This window comes from Cervus elaphus, chromosome 29 (genome assembly GCF_910594005.1).
Source record: "Cervus elaphus chromosome 29, mCerEla1.1, whole genome shotgun sequence".
Taxonomy (NCBI): domain Eukaryota; kingdom Metazoa; phylum Chordata; class Mammalia; order Artiodactyla; family Cervidae; genus Cervus; species Cervus elaphus.
The window spans coordinates 11,176,509-11,195,286 of NC_057843.1; the positions used below are offsets into that span (position 1 = coordinate 11,176,509).

An 18,778-nucleotide genomic window follows, 5' to 3' on the forward strand; every position below is an offset into this window, starting at 1 on the left:
GGGTTAACACTTACTATAAACTGTTCAATGTCTCTCTCCAGTCCCACGTTCGGCAGATCAGGCATCATATGAGCCACCACTTTGAAGCCAGAATCTTTGGCCAGGTGGAAGGACTCGCACACTGCCTTCACAGTGTGGCCCCTGAGGAAAGAAAATTCACTACCTGTTACACAAATAAACAGGCAAGAAGGTCAGCAGCAGCAACAGGGGGAAACAAAGTCTGACACAGGTAACAGCAGCTCTGGAATGAAGAATATGGCTGGGGAAAAGGAAATCTTAGAAAGTCATCTTTACATCTCTGCTTCTAAGAAGGCCTGGAGAAAAATAATTTTACTTCTGAGATATTTCTCAGAAATTCCCTTATGCACCTCCTCCGAGTTCTGACAGCAAGTGACTGAGGTCACAAGAATTAATATAGTGGTGGTTTAGTCGCTTAGCTGTGTCCTACTCTTGTAACCCCACAGACTATAGCTCACTAGGCTCCTCTATCCGAAGGGATTCTCCAGGTAAGAATACTGGAGTGGGTTGCCATTTCCTTCTCCAGAGGATCTTCCCAATCCAGGGATCAAACCTGGTTCTTCTGCATTGCAGGTGGATTCTTCACTGACTGAGCCACCAGGGAAGAAGAATTAATATATACTAAAATTACCTGGTTTAGCATTATGGGCCAAAATAAGTCTGCTAATACAAATACTTAGGTTAAAAACAAGAATAGTGAGATCAGAGCCTTACAGGAGCATCATCTTGCTATGCCCTTTCTTTTAAAAATATTTATTACAAATAGTTTCATTGGGAGAAAGAAAGGGAGGAAGGGAAAGGGGGGCAGAAAGAGACAGATTCATCAATATGCAAAGTACATTTCACTCTGGTGGGCTTGCAGGTCCTTAAAAAAGTATTAGTCAGAAGAAAGAATAATTGAGTGATAAGGTAGAAGCATTTGGGGCCTGTTGGATAAGTCAGTTTACCATTCTAGCGCTACATTCAAGACGCAAGCCCTATTCATAGTTTGGGGCTATTAAAAACTGAAGCCCACAGGGCTCTCACCAGAAAGACCTTCCCATTCACCACCAAAAACTCCTAGAAACTGTGGACCCCAGCCCACTCTCTGAAGGTTCCTATTCATTTCCAAGGCTTCAATCTCTGATCTCTTGCTAACAACTTCTCAATTTCCATGGCTGGGTCAGGCCGCTCTTCTGACACCAAGCCCAAATACCCAATACTCTACTGCTGCACTGTACAATGCTGTAGTCACGAGGCGCACATGGTTATTCAAGTTCATCCTGAAACTGATCCAAATCAATAATTCAGTTCCTTGGCTGTGCTATCACAGTGGACAACGTGGGTTCCGAACATTTCAGTCACTGTGCAATGTTCTGCTGGACAGCCCGGCTCTAAAGCAAGCCTTCCACTGGTTGTTCCACCAGTATGTAAGGGTCTAAAGCCTAGTTTTCCACAATGAAACTCATCTTGCCTCCCAGCCTCTCTCCTTCCCATTCTGTCCCACCCTCATTCCCATTCGGTCACCATACACTGCTTCTCAGGATATCACCTCCTGCCCGAATTACTGCAACAGCCTCTGCACTGGGCTTCCTTCCATCGTCTTAGTCCACCCTCACGCTGTGATTCCTGAAAAGTGATGTTTCTAAAATGCGGATATGGGGACTTCCCTGGGGTCCAGTGGTTTAAGACTTCCAGTTTCCTCTGCAGGGGGCAGCGGTTCGACCCCTGGTAGGGGAACTTAAGATCCCATATGCCATGTGGTGTGACAACCAATACATCAATCAATAAAATGCAGATATGCCTTGAACACAACTTAGCTGGCCTTGGATTAAAGTCTAAGCCCACTGGGCCAACTTCTAAGGCTCTTGTCCCTCTGCTGACCCTTTCAGCCTCACCTCTGACCAGGCTCCCACCTCATGCTCCACCAAACCAAATCACTCCAAAATCCCTAAACGTGCCATGATGTGCTTCCGCTCTCAGGAGCTTGCTTGTACTTTTCTTTCATCCTGAAGCAGTCTTTCTCTTCCCCACCTGACTAACTCAGACTCTTCCTGTGAGTCTCGGCTTCCACGTCATTTTCTTCAGGAAGCTTCTCTGACCTCCGAGAGACTCCATCCTCAAGGCACCCCTCCAGCACATCCTTGCTTATTACTGCAGCAGTCCTACCAGCGTTTCCGGCTCAAGCCTTCCCCAACAAGACTGCATCCTATTCACGCTGATCCTTCTCAAGCCTGACATCCATCAGACTCTTCCTGTGGACAAAAACATTTTGGAGATCTCTATTACCTTAAAGGGGTTTCTCTGGTGGCTCAGTGGTAAAGAATCTAGCTGCCAATGAAGGAGCCGTGGGTTCGATTCCTGGGTTGGGCAGATTCCCTGGAGAGTGAAATGGCAAACCACTCCAGTATTCTTGCCTGAGAAATTTCATGGACAGAGAAGCTTGTAGGGGCTACAGTCTATGGGGTCGCAAAGAGTCGGATATGACATATCGACTAACTAACAAGAACAAATTACCTTAAGGGAAGCATCCGCCTTCCTTAGCCTGGAACTCTTCTTGGTTGTTTCTAAGATGCTGACCCATGTGTTTCCCTGATTTCCCTTTAGTTCCTTCTCCAATCACAACCCTCCATCATGTCTGTCTAGCCCCTATTAAAGTGAAGTAGCCTTTAAGGTCCAACTCAACACACACCTACTCCTGAAACCTGTTTTTATTTCTGGATGGAAAAGAACTTCATATTGCCTCTATCAGCTCTTACTCCTTCCTTCCTTAGACTCTCAAATTTCTCAAAGTTTATACCTATCATCTCACCAGCCGTTCTTTCACTACCCTGCCAGTTGGCATTTGCTTCATAAAAACTAATCTGTTAGATCTCACCTGGGCTTATTTGTTTATGACCTGATCGACCGTGCTGGGTCTCAGTTGTGGCACAGACAATCTTCGCTGCGGTGCGTGGGCTCCAGGGCATGTGGGCTCTATAGTTTGCGGTGCGCTGGCTCTCGAGTTGAGGCACACGTGGGTGCCCACGTGTGGGTGCAAGGGTTGAGGTGCACCTCCAGTCCATGCAGTTGAGGTGCATGGGCTCAGTAATTGTGGCACACAGGTTTGGTTACCCCGCAGCATGTGGGGTCTTAGTTAACGATGACCATCACCCAGCAATCGAACCTGTGTCCCCCACATTGACAGGTGAATTCTGAACCACTGGACCACTAGGGAAGTCCCCCTGTTAGTTAACGATGACCATCACCCAGCAATCAAACCTGTGTCCCCCACACTGACAGGTGAAATCTGAACCACTGGACCACTAGGGAAGTCCCTCTGGCTTCCTTCTTGTTCAAACCCTTTTCTCTGTTCTATTCTCCTTGCCTTCTCTCCTGCTTTAAACCACTGAGTTTGAACCCTGCCTTTGAAAATGAAAGAGGAGAGTGAAAAAGTTGGCTTAAAGCTTAACATTCAGAAAACTAAGATCATGGCATCTGGTCCCATTACCTCATGGGAAATAGACGGAGAGACAGTGGAAACAGTGTCAGACTTTATTTTTTTGGGCTTCAAAATCACTGCAGATGGTGACTGCAGCCATGAAATTAAAAGACACTTTCTCTTTGGAAGGAAAATTACAACCAACCTAGACAGCATATTAAAAAGCAGAGACATTACTTTGCCAACAAAGGTCCGTCTGGTCAAGGCTATGGTTTTTCCAGTGGTCATGTATGGATGTGAGAGTTGGACTATAAAGAAAGCTGAGTGCCAAAGAATTGATGCTTTTGAACTATGGTGTTGGAGAAGACTCTTGAGCATCCCTTGGACTGCAAGGAGATCCAACCAGTCTATCCTAAAGGAGATAAGTCCTGGGTGTTCACTGGAAGGACTGATGCTGAAGCTGAAACTCCAATACTTTGGTCACCTTATGCGAAGAGTTGACTCATTGGAAAAGACCCTGATGCTGGGAGGGATTGGGGGCAGGAGGAGAAGGGGACAACAGAGGATGAGATGGCTGGATGGCATCACCGACTCGATAGGCATGAGTCTGAGTAAACTCCGGGAGTTTGTGACGGATAGGGAGGCCTGGCGTGCTGTGATTCATGGGGTCACAAAGAGTCGGACATGACTGAGCGACTGAACTGACTGACTGACTGACTTGCTTTCTGTACAGGAAAGGCCATTTATGAATAGGAAGAGAGATGATAATGATGTTTACAGGCTACTGGAAAAGAGTCAGCACAGAAAGACTGAAAGTCAAGGAAGGAGGAGATGGGGTTCAGAGCACGGACAGAAACATGAATAGGAGGAACACCTAGACCCCTCCCTCTCAGATGGGTAGGAGCATCGATCTGTCTGGTGGGGGAAGAGGAAGGCTTGTGCAAGATCACCTGCACCATCTTACCGGTTGGTATCTCTGGCCACATCCTCATAAACACTCTGCACCCCAATCTCCAGCCTTGTGCAGCCGTAAGTCAACATGTCACTGAGATGCCGCTTCATGCAGTAATCTGGTCTGGTCTCAATAGTAATTCCGATGCACTTTGTGAGGCTTCTCTCAGAATATCTATAGAGCAAATAGAAAAGTAAATAGCCTGCCAAAGCTTTAGGACATTGGCGCTCATTTGAAGGATGTCTTCCCCTTGTCCTCCCGGATCTAACTCATTGGTTGAGAGCACCAGCTCTCGGGTCAGACTGAGTTCAAATCCTGGTTCTGCTACTTCTTAACTATGCCACCAAGAACATGATTAACCTCCTTGTACTTCAGTTTCATCATCGGCAAAATGAGGATAATAGCAGCTACGCCTCATGGGACAGACGTGCCTGAGTGGGCACACAGTGTACGGTTATCGTCATCACCATCACCATTATGTTCCTGCAGCGTGCGGCAGCTATAATCGCCTTGAAAAGCAGGGATTTCAACTGTGAAAACCCTAATTTTCAGTTCCTAGCAATGATTTTTCATGTAAGTGAAAACCATCTGCATCATTTATTTCCTACTCCATGTTTTAGAGTCATGTTAAATGAAGGAAAACAAAAGAAGGGGAGGGAAGGGTATGCATAATGATCACAGGAGTAATTCAGGTGAAATGTTTTCCGCCCCCCGCCCCCCACACGTCTTCTTGTCAAGCCTATGACTCTCAGCAATGACTTACAAAATTAGGAGTCATTTTTCTCTTTCACTAAAACCAGGTATCAGAGTGGTGAGTACCACTTGAGATTCAAGCTATTTTGAGTTAATAGCCTTAATGCTGGCCAGAAACCCAGAAAAATGAACATGACTCCCCAAGGGGAATGCTGATGTGAGGGAATAGGAAACTCTTACTGACAAAGGCCACTGTGGCCAGCACTGCGCTGAACACGCCACACGCAGTGAATGCTCTCATCAGCTCTGTGAAGTGCGTTTTATTATCCCCATTTTGCAGATTCAGAAACTGAAGCTCCTAACGTGATCAAATATTGGGTTGGCCTAAAAATTTGTCTCTGTTTTTCCATGACAGCTTATGGAAAAACTTTGGCCAACCCAATGCTTTGTCCAGGGCTTCCCTGGCGGTTCAGATGGTAAAGAATCTGCCTGCAATGTGGGAGATCTGGGTTTGACCCCTGGGTTGGGAAGATACCCTGGAGGAGGGAATGGCTACCCACTGCAGTATTCTTGCCTGGAGAATCCCATGGACAGAGGAGCCTCACGGGCTACAGTCCATTGGGTTGCACAGGGTTGGAGACGACTGAGCAATTAACACCTCACTTCGCACTTTGTCCAAGAGTACAGTGCTCATAAAATCTAAGTCAGGACTTGAAGGTAGGATTTTGACAAGGCCAAAAATCCTTGTTCTGCTTCACTTTATCACACTGCTTGGACAATTCAGCATGGGATATCAGATCTGTCTCCTCTTCAACTTCTGGGCTTCCCTTATGGCTCAGATGGTAAAGAATCTGCCTGCAATGAGGGAGACCTGGGTCCAATTCCTGGGTTGGGAAGATCCCTTGGAGAAGGGAAAGGCAACCCACTCCAGTATTCTGGCCTAGAGAAATCCCATGGACTATATAGTCCATGGGGCCGCACAGAGTTGGACACAGGTGAAAGTGAGTGACTTTCACTTCACACTTCAACTTCTAGAATGAAGTAATTCTTCCAAATGCCTTTCTACAACTTTCTTAATTCTTCCGGGAGGGTGAGGGAAGCCTTTATTTGGCACTTCATTTCCTTCTTTCCAAAGAAGTTCATGCGTTTGTCGTGAAAAAGAAAAATCATAAAATTCCCACAGTTCTGTAACTACTGTTCTCTTTTAAATTCATTCATTCATCACTGTCAATAAAATGAACTTATCTAATAATAATTATTAAGGTGGTTAAGAATCACTGAACTGAAGAACTGACTCAAGTCTTTCACACTATGACTGTATTCCTAAGGTTTTATATAGGATTACCAGAGGCAGCAAGAACTAAAGGTAAACAACTAGTCCACAGTTACTAAACAACGAATCGTAAGACAAAAAAGGGCACAGATCTTATCAAATCTTGCTTCTGACTTCTCTGAGACAATCGGACCAGAAAGTCAGAGGCCTCTCTAATAAGTGAGTCTTAAGGCATGCAGGGACAGAAGCAGACACTGCCACAGGGTACACGTAACTCACACTCAAACATCAGTTATCGTGTTTGGAGAAAACCATTATTTTTAAAAATTGAAACACTAATGTATTATGGAGAAAGCATACTGCATGAAGGCTGACTGAAAAAACCCATGAAACAGAAAACTCTAAATGAATATATTTCACAAAGTAAGTGAGGACATCTTACAGTCAGACATTCCAAAATTGTACCCCTCTATTAACTGATATTTTTCACAAAACCCACAATATTCCAAGAAGGATGCCATTAAGTTAGCAAGCTTGGCAGCCCAATAGTACCTTGCATTCCTGGGACAACGAGAGGACAGGCAACTGCACAGATGGAATATGTCTACAGGAAAGAACTAAATCCACAGAACCTCTGCTGCGTGGATCCTCAAAGGCCCAAGCAAGACTGATAGAGAAGGCTGCTGCGAGGATGATAAGGTCTCTTCAGAAGTAATTAGAATATAGCCTAGGACACAGAGGCAAACCTTATCCTCAAACAAAAATTTACCGCCAAGTCTTTCCTCTGGGGGGATTATGTCAGTACCTTGGCAGCAGCAGAAATGAAGGGATAAGAAGTAACCTGCTTTTAAAAGCCAATATTTTGTGTCAGTTTCTGCTGTACAACAACATGAGTCAGCCGCACGTACACACAAATCTCCCTCTCGAGCATCCCTCTCCTGCCCCATCTCACCCCTCTGGGTCCTCAGAGCGCCGAGCTGAGCTCCCTGTGAGACCCAGCAGCTTCCCACCAGCTGTCTGCATCACATGGCAGCGCACATCCTTCAGTCCCAGTCTCCAGTTCATCCCACTCCCTTGCCCACGCCCACATCTGTTCCCCATGTCCACATCTCTATGCCTGCCCTGCAAATAGGTTCATCTATACCATTTTTCTCGAGTCCACATACATGTGTTAATACATAAATATGTGCACAAAGGCAGTCAACTAATCTAAGCAAAATACCTGAGCTGGCATTTTATGGCTGATCTAACCCCCCATATCGTTTCAACAGCCACCCAACAGTACAGCTCTTCTTTACTACCAAGTTCAACTGCCACGCCTTTGGGGAGCAGGGAGAGGCAGTGGACTTCTTAAGTTCTTGGGCAATTAGGAAATACCAAATTTTCCAACCCTGACTACAAGCTTCTAAGAGACAAAGTCAGAACTCTGGTTTTCCGATTCCAACTCCACTTCTCTTTCTGTGACGTTACAGGGTCATCTAAATAAGCCTAAACTCCACCTTCATGGGCCTATGCTGATCTGGCTTCCCAGGTGGTGTGACTGGTAAAGAACCCACCTGCCAATGCAAGACATGTATGAGACATAGGTTTGATCCCTGGGTTGAAAGAGCCCTTGGAGGTGGGCATGGCAACCCACTCCAGTATTCTTTCCTAGAGAATCCCATGGACAGAGGAGCCTGGCAGGCTAGACCATAGGGTCACAAAGAGTCTGACACGATTGAGGCAATTTAGCATGCTCGCACACTTCTTTGCATGCTGGAGGCGCAACATCAACTAGAAAATATGCTAATGTTCTCTGTGAAGCTAACTTAAGCCAACAACTTATGCTGATTGCACTTTTTTAAAAAAATGGGAGGTGGTGGTGGGAGGGGAGTGGGACAGAAACCTGGGAACATCAAAGCAAATAAAAACCAGATGCTACCAGCCTTCAAAACAAAGCTCAAAAGCATTTCTCCTGTCATGACCTCTCCCCAGTGCCTCTTGGTAACTCTGTGCTCCCATTCCAAAATACCTCGCCCATACTCTGTGTGGAGTTTGTCCATCTAGACAGGAAGCTCCTGGAAGGCAGTAGGCTCATAAATGTTTAGAGGTAAGGCCTTCAGCACTGAAAACTCTCCTTCAACATAAAAAAGAAAAAATACAAATATGAAGAATGAGTAAATGAATGAGGCAAAGCTAAAGACACATAGCTGAAGGAGGTCTCTCTTAATTCCTATGGCAGCCTCCAGCTAATTTGACTGGTAACCATTCCCCTTTGGGAACAGGTTACTGTTCGCAAACAGTTAACCCTAAAAATTGCTTAACCCTCAACCAGGTAATCTACAGAAAGTAAAGACACAGTAGTCCTTTGTCCCAGGGATGCTCAACAGTCTAGCTGTAGGGATTAAGACACACAGCTAAAACCAAGAACCACTTCAGATCAAAGAGTCAGAAGTGGCAGATGTTGTAACTGGATAGAAACGATTTCTTGGAAAGCATGCTTCTATTTCTGGAAGAAAGTGACCTATAAAAGTGACATCTATTATTACTACTTACTGTCCCCTCACAATAAGGCCCCAACCAGCAGGATGCTGAAGGAAGATGATAAGAAAGGCTCTTTATTATCTTTTGTAAACTGTTTCTGTTTCACTCCAAGAAGGCTGTGGCATAAAAAAACATTTCTGATTGCTATTAATTTCCTGCCATCCTGTCTGAAACCTCTGTCATTAATGAAATTGGATGGGCCTTACTTTCGATTTCCTGTGTAAAATCTCACCAGAGGTTGAGGTCCAAATTCCTGAGAGGTTTATGGACCCTTTCCTACACGGACATCCCTCTTCCCCAAACCCAACCTGCTCAAACCAAACCACAAAGTAGATATTTATGGTATGTAGACGAAATACGAACTTTCATTAGTCACAAGGTACAAAGTCTCTTCTGCATCTACAGTCCCAAAATGAGTAAGTAGAATTTATAAACTTTGGACGGCCAAAGGTTTGTTTGACTTGCCAAATAACACCTGGGGATATTGGTGTAATCCCTCAGTGCTGGGCTTGGTCACTCAGTCCTATCTGACTCTTTGTGACCCCCTGGGCTGTAGCCCGCCAGGCTCCTCTGTCTATGGGATTCTCCAGGCAAGAATACCGGAGTGCGTTCCTTCTCCAGGAGATCTTCTCAACCCAGTGATAGTCTCCTGCACTGCAGGCAGATTCTTTACTGGGGAAGTCCCCCAATTCCTCAGAAGTACCACCGAACACATTCTTTTTTGGGGAGTGAGTATAATCATATCTAGAAAATTACTCAACAGAATTTTACGTCTTGTCTAATGCTGAGCTAATGACAGTCTAGACTGAAGAATGACTGAGTTGGATGTTTGAGGATTTATAAAATAACTTCCTCCTTTTGAGATGGCAGTCAAGTTTGCTTCCTGGATATTGGCAGTTATGTTGGGAGGGTCTAATACATAACAAAAGGTTCCACTCAACACAAACTGAGGTACCAGCGAGAAGCAGAATTTCGATTTTTAAATGAGTACAACCTATGAGAAACTAACCTGGTTAACAGAGCTGAGAGAGTAATCAGGGACCTCTGTTCCCTTATCCTGCTGGCTGACAAGGTTTAAGACACATGAAAAACAACCCGTAACATTTTGGGTTTTGATTCTTCCAACACCCAACAAGAATGCTATTATTTTGTACACCTCAGAATGCTGAAGAACCAACAGCAATATACTATTAACAGAAAATCTAAAAACAATCAGGGCTACCACACATTCTTTCAATGTTGTATTCACATTCAAATTTAAGGACTAGAATGTTATGTATACAGCCCTTCAATTTGAATGTGAATACAACATTGAAAGAATGTGTGATAACCATGATTGCTTTTTTATTTTCTATTAATAGTACATTATACACGTAACATTATGCTTCCCTGGTAGTTCAGTGGTAAAGAATCTGCTTGCTATGCAGGAGGATCAGGGTTCGATCCCTGGGTCGGGAGGATCCCCTGGAGGAGGGAATGGCAACCCATTCCAGTATTCTTGCCTGGAGAATTCCATGGACAGAGGAATCTGGTGGGCTACAGTCCATGGGGTCACAAAGAGTTGGATACAACTGAGCGACTAATACACACACACATAACGAAACATTATAGAAAAGCTGCCATTGTCAGAAAGTGACTGTTAGATGAAAGATAACCACTCAACACATCTTTTAGATAAAAACCGCCATTCCAATAGAAATCCTTATGGCACAGAAATCAGTAACTAACTTTAGAGATAATCTAGTCTCACCTTCTCATTAATAATGTAGGGTAACAACAGAAAATAAGCCTGGAACCCATTCTTACTGCACAGTTCTTCCCACTGCACTCACTTAACAATGGTTTCTAAGTATTGGGTTAGCCAAAAAGTTCATTTAGGTTTCTGAACAAACTTTTTGGCCAAGCCAATACCTTCTCTTCTCAAGGCACTGTGCTTGATATAAGAGATCCTCTCTCTTAAGAAGACATTCCGTATTAAAAGACACAGAAAAAAATGCATTATATGAAATTAGGCAATAATAGTATTCAGTGACCACAACTCTTGGCTACTAAAAACCAAAGTGAAGGAGTAACTAAATTTGTAGTTGCAAATTCAATTGTAGCAAATGTGAACAGATTAAATATTCCAATTAAAGGCAGACAATGTCAAAATGGATTAAAGAAACAAGACCCAACTACCGCAGACTGTTATCTGTAAGAAACACATTTTCAATACAGGGACACATACAGGTGCAAAGTAAATGGATAGAAACAGGTAATACATAGAGGAGACAGTACGTATGTAACAGCTGTAATGGGAAACAACACCAAGAAAAGAGGAGACCTCAAGACCAGAAAGGACTTCTCATAATGATAAAAAAGTAAGTTCATAATCAGAGTTCTATCAAAGTTCATACACCAGGAACACATACCAATCACAAATGTGCATACACCTAGCAGATCTTCAAAATAAATGGAGTAGAAACTAATACAACTAAAGGGACAAACAGATAATTCTTCAATCATAGCTGGAGATTTTACTCTTTTTCTGTCAGCAATTGATAGAACTACATAGGAAAAAAAAAAAAATCCCCAAAGACCATTGAACGACACTATCTACCACCTTGACTTAATTGATATTTATAGAACATTACATCCAAAAACAGCAGAATATACCTTCTTTCAAATACACATAGTATGTTCACCAAGAGAGATCATATATGTTGAGCCACAAATAAGTCTCAATAAAAAAACTTTTAAGAAACTGAAATGGTACAGAATAGACCCTCTCTGACCAAAAGGGAATTAAATCAGAAATCAAGAAAACATGTTTTTGGAAACTTAGAAATTAAACAATCCATTTATATATAATCCACAGGTAAAAATACAATTTCAGGAAACACTGTGAATTGAATAATAATTAAAATAGAACATACTAAAATTTGTGGGATTCAGTCAAAGCAGTGCTTATGGGGAAAACTTAAAGCTTTAAATACTTAAATTAGAAAAGAAAAAAGGTCTATAGGATAGCTAGGTTTCTACACCTTATTTGAGCAAAGCATAAAGAAGAGCAAAGTAAACCCAAAGAAAGTAGAAGACGATATAAGAATAAAAGCAGAAATATATAAAGTAGAGAGCATAAACAAAATCAAAAGTTAATTCTTTGCAAAGAACAACAAAATTGATAAACCATAACTAGACTAATAGAGAAAAAAAAGAAAGAACACAGATTATCTATATCAGGATTGAAGGAGGGGTGATCAATAACATCCTACAGACATTAAAAACAAAGTAAGGGAATGTTATGAACAACTTTATACCAAAAAGCTTGACAACTTGGAAATTCCTTGAAAAATACAACTTACGACAATGGACACAGATGAAACATAGTATCTGAACACCCCTTTGTCTATTAAAGGAATGGAGTTAACCATCTAAAGTGTTAGTCACTCAGCTGTGCCCAACTCTTTGGTGCCCCATGGACTGCAGCCCACCAGGTTCCTCTGTCTGTGGGATTTTCCAGGCAAGCATGCTGGAGGGGTTTCCCATTTCCTTCTCCAGGGGATCTTCCTGATCGGAAGGAATCGTCCAATCGGAAGGATCTGATCCTGATCAGAAGGAATCTTCCTGATCGGAAGGAATCTTCCAATCGGAAGGATGTGATCCTGATCAGAAGGAATCTTCCTGATTGGAAGGATCTTCCCGGATTGAACCTGGGTCTCCTGCACTGCAGGCCGATTCTTTACCAACTGAGCTACCAGGAAAGCCCAGTATCCAATCATCTAAAACCCTCCCATAAAGAAAACTCTAGTCTTGGACAGTTTTACTCATGAATTTCAGCAAACACATAGAAGAAATAATATTCATCTTACATGAAGCCTTTCAGAAAATAAGGAGGAAACGCTTCATCACTTGTTTTATAGGGCTGGCATAACATTGAAGCCAGAATGTAACAAAGAAAAGAAAACATGGAAGGAAGTCACAGAGCACCATCCCCCATGAATAAAATCCTTTACAAAGTATTAGAAAGTTGACTCCAGTGATATGTAGAAAGAAAAATACATTACAACCAAATAGGGTCTATCTTAGGAATGCAAGGTTAGTTTAACATTAAAAAAATCAAAGTAATATATATTATCAGAATGAAAGAGGAAAAGCGTTTTATCATTTAAATAGTCACAGAGAAATCATTAGATACATGAGTTAACAATAAAACTCTGCAAAATTTTTCAATCTGATAAAGATATCTTAAAAAAAAAACTCTCAAGTAACACTGCATTTAATACTGCAGTATTATATGTTTTCCCTATATCATTGGGAGTAAGACAGACTCATTCTCATCACTTTCATTTAGCACTGGACAAAATGTCCAAGCTATTGCAATAAGGAAGAAAAGCATCCACAACCAAAAGGAAAACATTAAAACTCGCTGTATTTGCAGATTACATGACTATTTTTGAAGAAAATTCTAGCATACCTACAAAAACAACTTACAGAACTAAGTAGTGAATTTAGTAAGTTCATATGCTATAAGGTTAATACACAAAAATCAACTGTGTACCTAGATACTAACTGCAAACAATTTGAAAATACAATCAAAAAAATTTCACTTAATATAACATCAACAAGCAAAATACTGGGTTGACTAAAAAGTCTGTCCTGTTTAACCCACATGAACTTTTGGCCAACCCCAAATTTTGAAATAAATTTAACCAAAAGCTTACAAAATCTCCAAACTAAAGACTGCTAAGAGAAATTAAAAACTAGAAGACAGACTATGTCCATAAATTGGAAGGCTCAATATTATTAAATTGTCGATTTTCTCAAAAATTTTCTATACTTTAAACACAATACCAATCCTATCACACTTTTTACTAGAAATTGACAAGCATAAACTTTATACAGAAGGGCAAAGGACCTAAAATATCCAAAGCAATCTTAAAAAACTAGCACTGACTTAGAAGACTTACACTGCTTCAGGATATACCCTAAGACTACAGGAATCAAGGCTATGGTACTGGCGTAGAGACTGAAAACAGATCAACGGAACAGAAGAGAGTCCAGCCCAAAATTTATATAGCCAATGGATTTTTGACAAAACTGCCAATACAATCTATATGGGAAAGGGAAGTTTTAAAAGAAGTAATGTTGAAACAATTAGGTATGTATATAGAAAAAAAGAAATCTCAACTCCTATCAGGCACTACACATAAAACATTAAATCAAGATAGATCATAAGCCTACATATGAAACTAAACATAAAAGTTAAATCTATAACTAGAAAAAAACACAGGAAATGTCTTCTTGCCTTGTGAGTAGGCAAAGGTTTTTTAAGAGATAATATAAAACAAGCAGTAATTATGAAAGAAAAAAATTGCTAGATATTATATGCAGAGTACACCATGAGAAACACTGGGCTGGAAGAAGCACAAGCTGGACTCAAGATTGCCGAATAAATATCAATAACCTCAGATATGCAGATGACACCACCCTTAAGGCAGAAAGTGAAGAGGAACTAAAAAGCCTCTTGATGAAATTGGAGGAGAGGGAAAAAGTTGGCTTAAAGCTCAACATTCAGAAACTAAGATCATGGCATCTGGTCCCATCACTTCATGGGAAATAGATAGGGAAACAGTGAAAACGGTGTCAGACTTTATTTTTGGGGGCTCCAAAATCACTGCAGATGGTGACTGCAGCCATGAAATTAAAAGACACTTTCTCTTTGGAAGGAAAGTTATGACCAACCTGGATAGCATATTTAAAAGCAGAGACATTACTTTGCCAACAAAGGTCTGTCTAGTCAAGGCTATGATTTTTCCAGTAGTCATGTATGGATGTGAGAGTTGGACTGTGAAGAAAGCTGAGCGCTGAAGAATTGATGCTTTTGAACTGTGGTGTTGAAGAAGACTCTTGAGAGTCCCCTGGACTGCAAGAAGATCCAACCAGTCCATCCTAGAGGAGATCAGTCCTGGGTGTTCACTGGAAGGACTGATGTTGAAGCTGAAACTCCAATACTTTGGCCACCTCATGCGAAGAGTTGACTCATTGGAAAAGACCCTGATGCTGGGAAGGACTGGGGGCAGGAGGAGAAGGGGACAACAGAGGATAAGATGGCTGGATGGCATCACCGACTTGATGGACATGGGTTTGGGTAGACTCCAGGAGTTGGTGATGGACACGGAGGCCTGGCGTGCTGCGATTCATGGGGTTGCAGAGAGTCAGACACGACTGAGTGACTGAACTGAACTGAACCTTTACCAAAACAAAATACTCTGCTCAAAGATTTTAACATAATGAACAGTCAAGTCACAGACTGAGTTTTCATTCTCTATTTCAAAATAGAGATTGAACAAAGGACTAGAATCCAGGGCATATAAAAAATAAAACATAGGCAAAAGATTTTAACGCACACTTCACAAAGGAAATATACACAGAAAGCATAAGTACATAATAAAGTGCTCAGCATCATTAGTCATCAGGAAAACGCAAATTAAAAGCACAGTGAGATGCCGCTACACACCCACTAGAATGGCTAAACTTGCAAAGACGACACTACCTTACTCTGGTGAGGATGTGGGACAAATGAACACTCATATGTCACCGGTGGGAGTACAAATGATGCAACCACTTTGGGAAAATGTCTGGCAGTTTTGAAACTAAATGTATGATGGTTATTACACCCAAGAGAAATAAATACATATGTTCACAAAAAGACTGCATAAGTATGCTCACTGAAGTTTTATCATGAAAGCTACAAGCTGGAAATAGCCCAGCTATCCATCAACAGAATGGAGAAACAAACTATGGTCTATGCCTACAAAGGAATTCTACCCAGAACTAAAAAGATAATGGCTATTATAAAACTCAACATGGATGAAGCTCAAAATATAACTCTCCAAGAAAAGATGTCTCACACCAAAGAATACGTATTATTTGGTTCCATTTATTTGGTTGGCCAAAATGCCCGTTCGGGTTTTCCAGACCATCTTACTGACTTACTAATCCCGAACTAACTTTTTGGCCAGCTAATACATGAAGTTTAATAGGCAAAATTAATCTATGAGAGGGGAAAACATGAGAACAATGGCCGCCTCTGGGAGGCCAGGTGGGGATTTACAGGGAGGAGGCCGGAGGAAACTTTCTGGGTGGCGATGATGTTCTCTGTCTTAGCAGGGTTTTGTTACACAGGCACACGCATTAGTTAGAACTGATCAAGTACTACCCACAGCATCTGTGCATTTCATTGTATGTAAATTTACTTGAAAAGAAAAGACTACAGTGAACTAGCTAATGATGTGCATGATGATGTCTTTGGGGAACGTGTTCCGAAGCCTGCATCCTGCTTTAAAATGTGTTAACAAACAAATAAATAAATAAATAAAGAGGGACTGATGAATGCATAGAAATGGCTGGTTAGCTAAGTATGTGATGAAGCACATATCATAGAACATAGGTGCTAATTATGTAATGTTTACTGGAAAATTCTTTCCATTTTCATTTCAAAGAAAATGCTGGGAGAAAAACTAACATCTCCTTATGATGACTAAGACTGTGCTGTGCTGCTGGTGTCAAGTATCCTGGTTACCGTCTGTGAAAGTCTGATTTACCAAGAGAGGTAGAGTGGTCAATATATAAAGTGAGCAGCGGGTGGGAGGTGGGATACTGGAGCCAAAGCCCGGAAAGGCAGGAGGTGGTCACTTTCAGGGCTTCCCAGGTTGCTCTGCTTTCTCTGTTACTCTGCAAATCCATGAAATTATCTTCTGGGCCTGGCACCCAGCGTTACCTAGCACTCTAGTTTTTCCAGGACTCAGGAGGACATAGTTGGGGGCTTTAAACTCACTGATGGACATGATAAAAAAAAAGGAACGGACGGAAATGAATTAAAAATTCCACAGGGAGAAGGTATGACTCACCCACTTCTTGATGGGTAACTCTCCTTTTAAAAGGCATCTTGTGAGAACAGCCAAGGAGCAACAAAGATTGAATGTAAAACTGCTTCTGGGCAAGACTGATTAAAAAGGAATACAACTGTTAAAAGGTTGCTTTGAGTTATTTGGCGACGTGTGCATTTTGGTGAATGGGTGACTCAGGCCCCACTTCTGGTCCTTTTCATTTCCAGGGCGATGATTTTTGAAGGATGAGAGTCACCAGTAATTGACGGTCTCTAGAGACTGCTGCGGTCTTAGTCTAGGTGATAGGAGGGATTATCACTTTGCTTGATTTGATGAGTCTTCACAGAAACCATACCTGCTTCGTCCTTGACTCTCTGTTTCCTCAGCTTTCCAATGTTCCCAGCTGCAGGGAGCGAGCATGCTACTTGCTACTACCCTGCCATAAATGTTAACCAAGTTCACCTTGTCAGGATTTTTCCTTACTTTAACTCTTAATATTTTCAGAAAAAAGCAAAACTTGATTTAGACTCGACACATGATAGAGAAGCAGGAACAAAGTCGAGCTAACAGCAGAACTTGACGTGAATTCGAACAATGGCTATTAACTTTAAATGAGGTTGACTCATTAGTCACAATATGAATAATAACTTTTAAAATATTTATTTTTTTAATTTGGCTGTGCTGGGTCTTAGCTGCAGCACGTGGGATCCAGTTCCTTGACTAGGGATCGAACCTGGGCCACCTGCATTTGGAGTGTGGCGTCTTAGCCAGAGGAGCACCAGGGACGTCCCAGTATGTAACTCAGTACTGTATCTGTGTAGTCGTGTTATCGTCAACTACTAGGAAAATAAGGATTCCCTGGTGGCTCAGTGGTAAAGAACCCACCTGCCAGTGCAGGAAGACACGGATTCAATCCCTGAGTAGGGAAGATCCCCTGGAGTAGGAAACGGCAGCCCACTCCAGTATTCTTGCCTGGAGAATTCCATGGACAGAGAAGCCTGGTGGGTTACCGTCCACAGGGTCGCAAAGGGTTGAACACGACTGAGCACGCATGCACGCAGACTAGGAAAATAACAGGAAAATAAACATGAATACACTACCTTACAGCCACACTAGGTAACCCAAATATTTTTCTCAATTACCATCTATGCAAGAGAACTTAGAACAGAGTAAGATAAAATGTCCATCCAAAAATTTTGCAGGAAATGTCATGTCCTAACACAGCATCTCCGGGCTGCTCTACACTTTGCAAGGATGTCAACATTTGAAAAGTTTTCTGAGCCTCTAGTTCTGTAGTGCCAACCAGACAACTATTTCTTCAAATTACACAAAGCTTCCCTAAAAAACAAATACCAACTCTATTATAGGGAGCTGGCAGTAAAAATTTACCTCCACAAACACAAGACTGCAAATTGGCTTTTTCTAGATTATTTCATAAAAGCACAGAGGCCAGGAGCAAAAAAAGCAAAACATGTCAAGTGTGGGCTGGCAGGACTCAGCATAGCATTTATGGCTGGTTTTATGGCTCCCAGACTGTACTTTTACTACTTCCCGAGAGCCATTCATGATATTTGCTGCAATGAAAACTCAAATCACATATAAATTTTTATCTGAAAGTAAAGTGTTTATTGCCCCCTTGAGGTAAATTAAAGAACAGAAACAAAACAATGCCAGCTCTGGTCTGTCCTTTAGAGAAAGAGGCTTTCTTCTACAAAAGGCTTTTTCTACACACATACCGTGATCTGAAGTTATAGAATAAAAGTTCACTTCACCCCTAAAAAGGACAATTTACACACACCACTAGGCATCAGACCATTTCTGTAAAAATAAAGCTTCACACAAAGAGTATCAGTTTAGTCATTCAGTCGTGTCCGACTCTTTGCCACCCCATGGACTGCAGCATGCCAGGCTACCCTGTCCATCACCAGCTCCCGAAGCCTGTTCAAATTCATGTCCATCGAGTTGGCGATGCCATCCAACCATCTCATCCTCTGTCATCCTCTTCTTGCCTTCAACCTTTCCCAGCATCAGAGTCTATTTCTAAGGAG

At 42.0% G+C, this 18,778-nt stretch overlaps 1 protein-coding gene across 1 annotated transcript in view; it reads right to left on the reverse strand.

The window, feature by feature from the left end:
- Positions 1-18,778, reverse strand: part of ELP3 (elongator acetyltransferase complex subunit 3) — a 120,840-nt gene that overhangs the window by 68,475 nt on the left and 33,587 nt on the right. Inside the window, exons 8-9 of the mRNA XM_043890843.1 lie at positions 4,383-4,544; positions 15-141 (exon numbers count right to left, since the gene is read on the reverse strand). Coding sequence (XP_043746778.1) covers positions 15-141; positions 4,383-4,544 — 289 coding nt within the window. The remainder of the gene's footprint in view (positions 1-14; positions 142-4,382; positions 4,545-18,778) is intronic.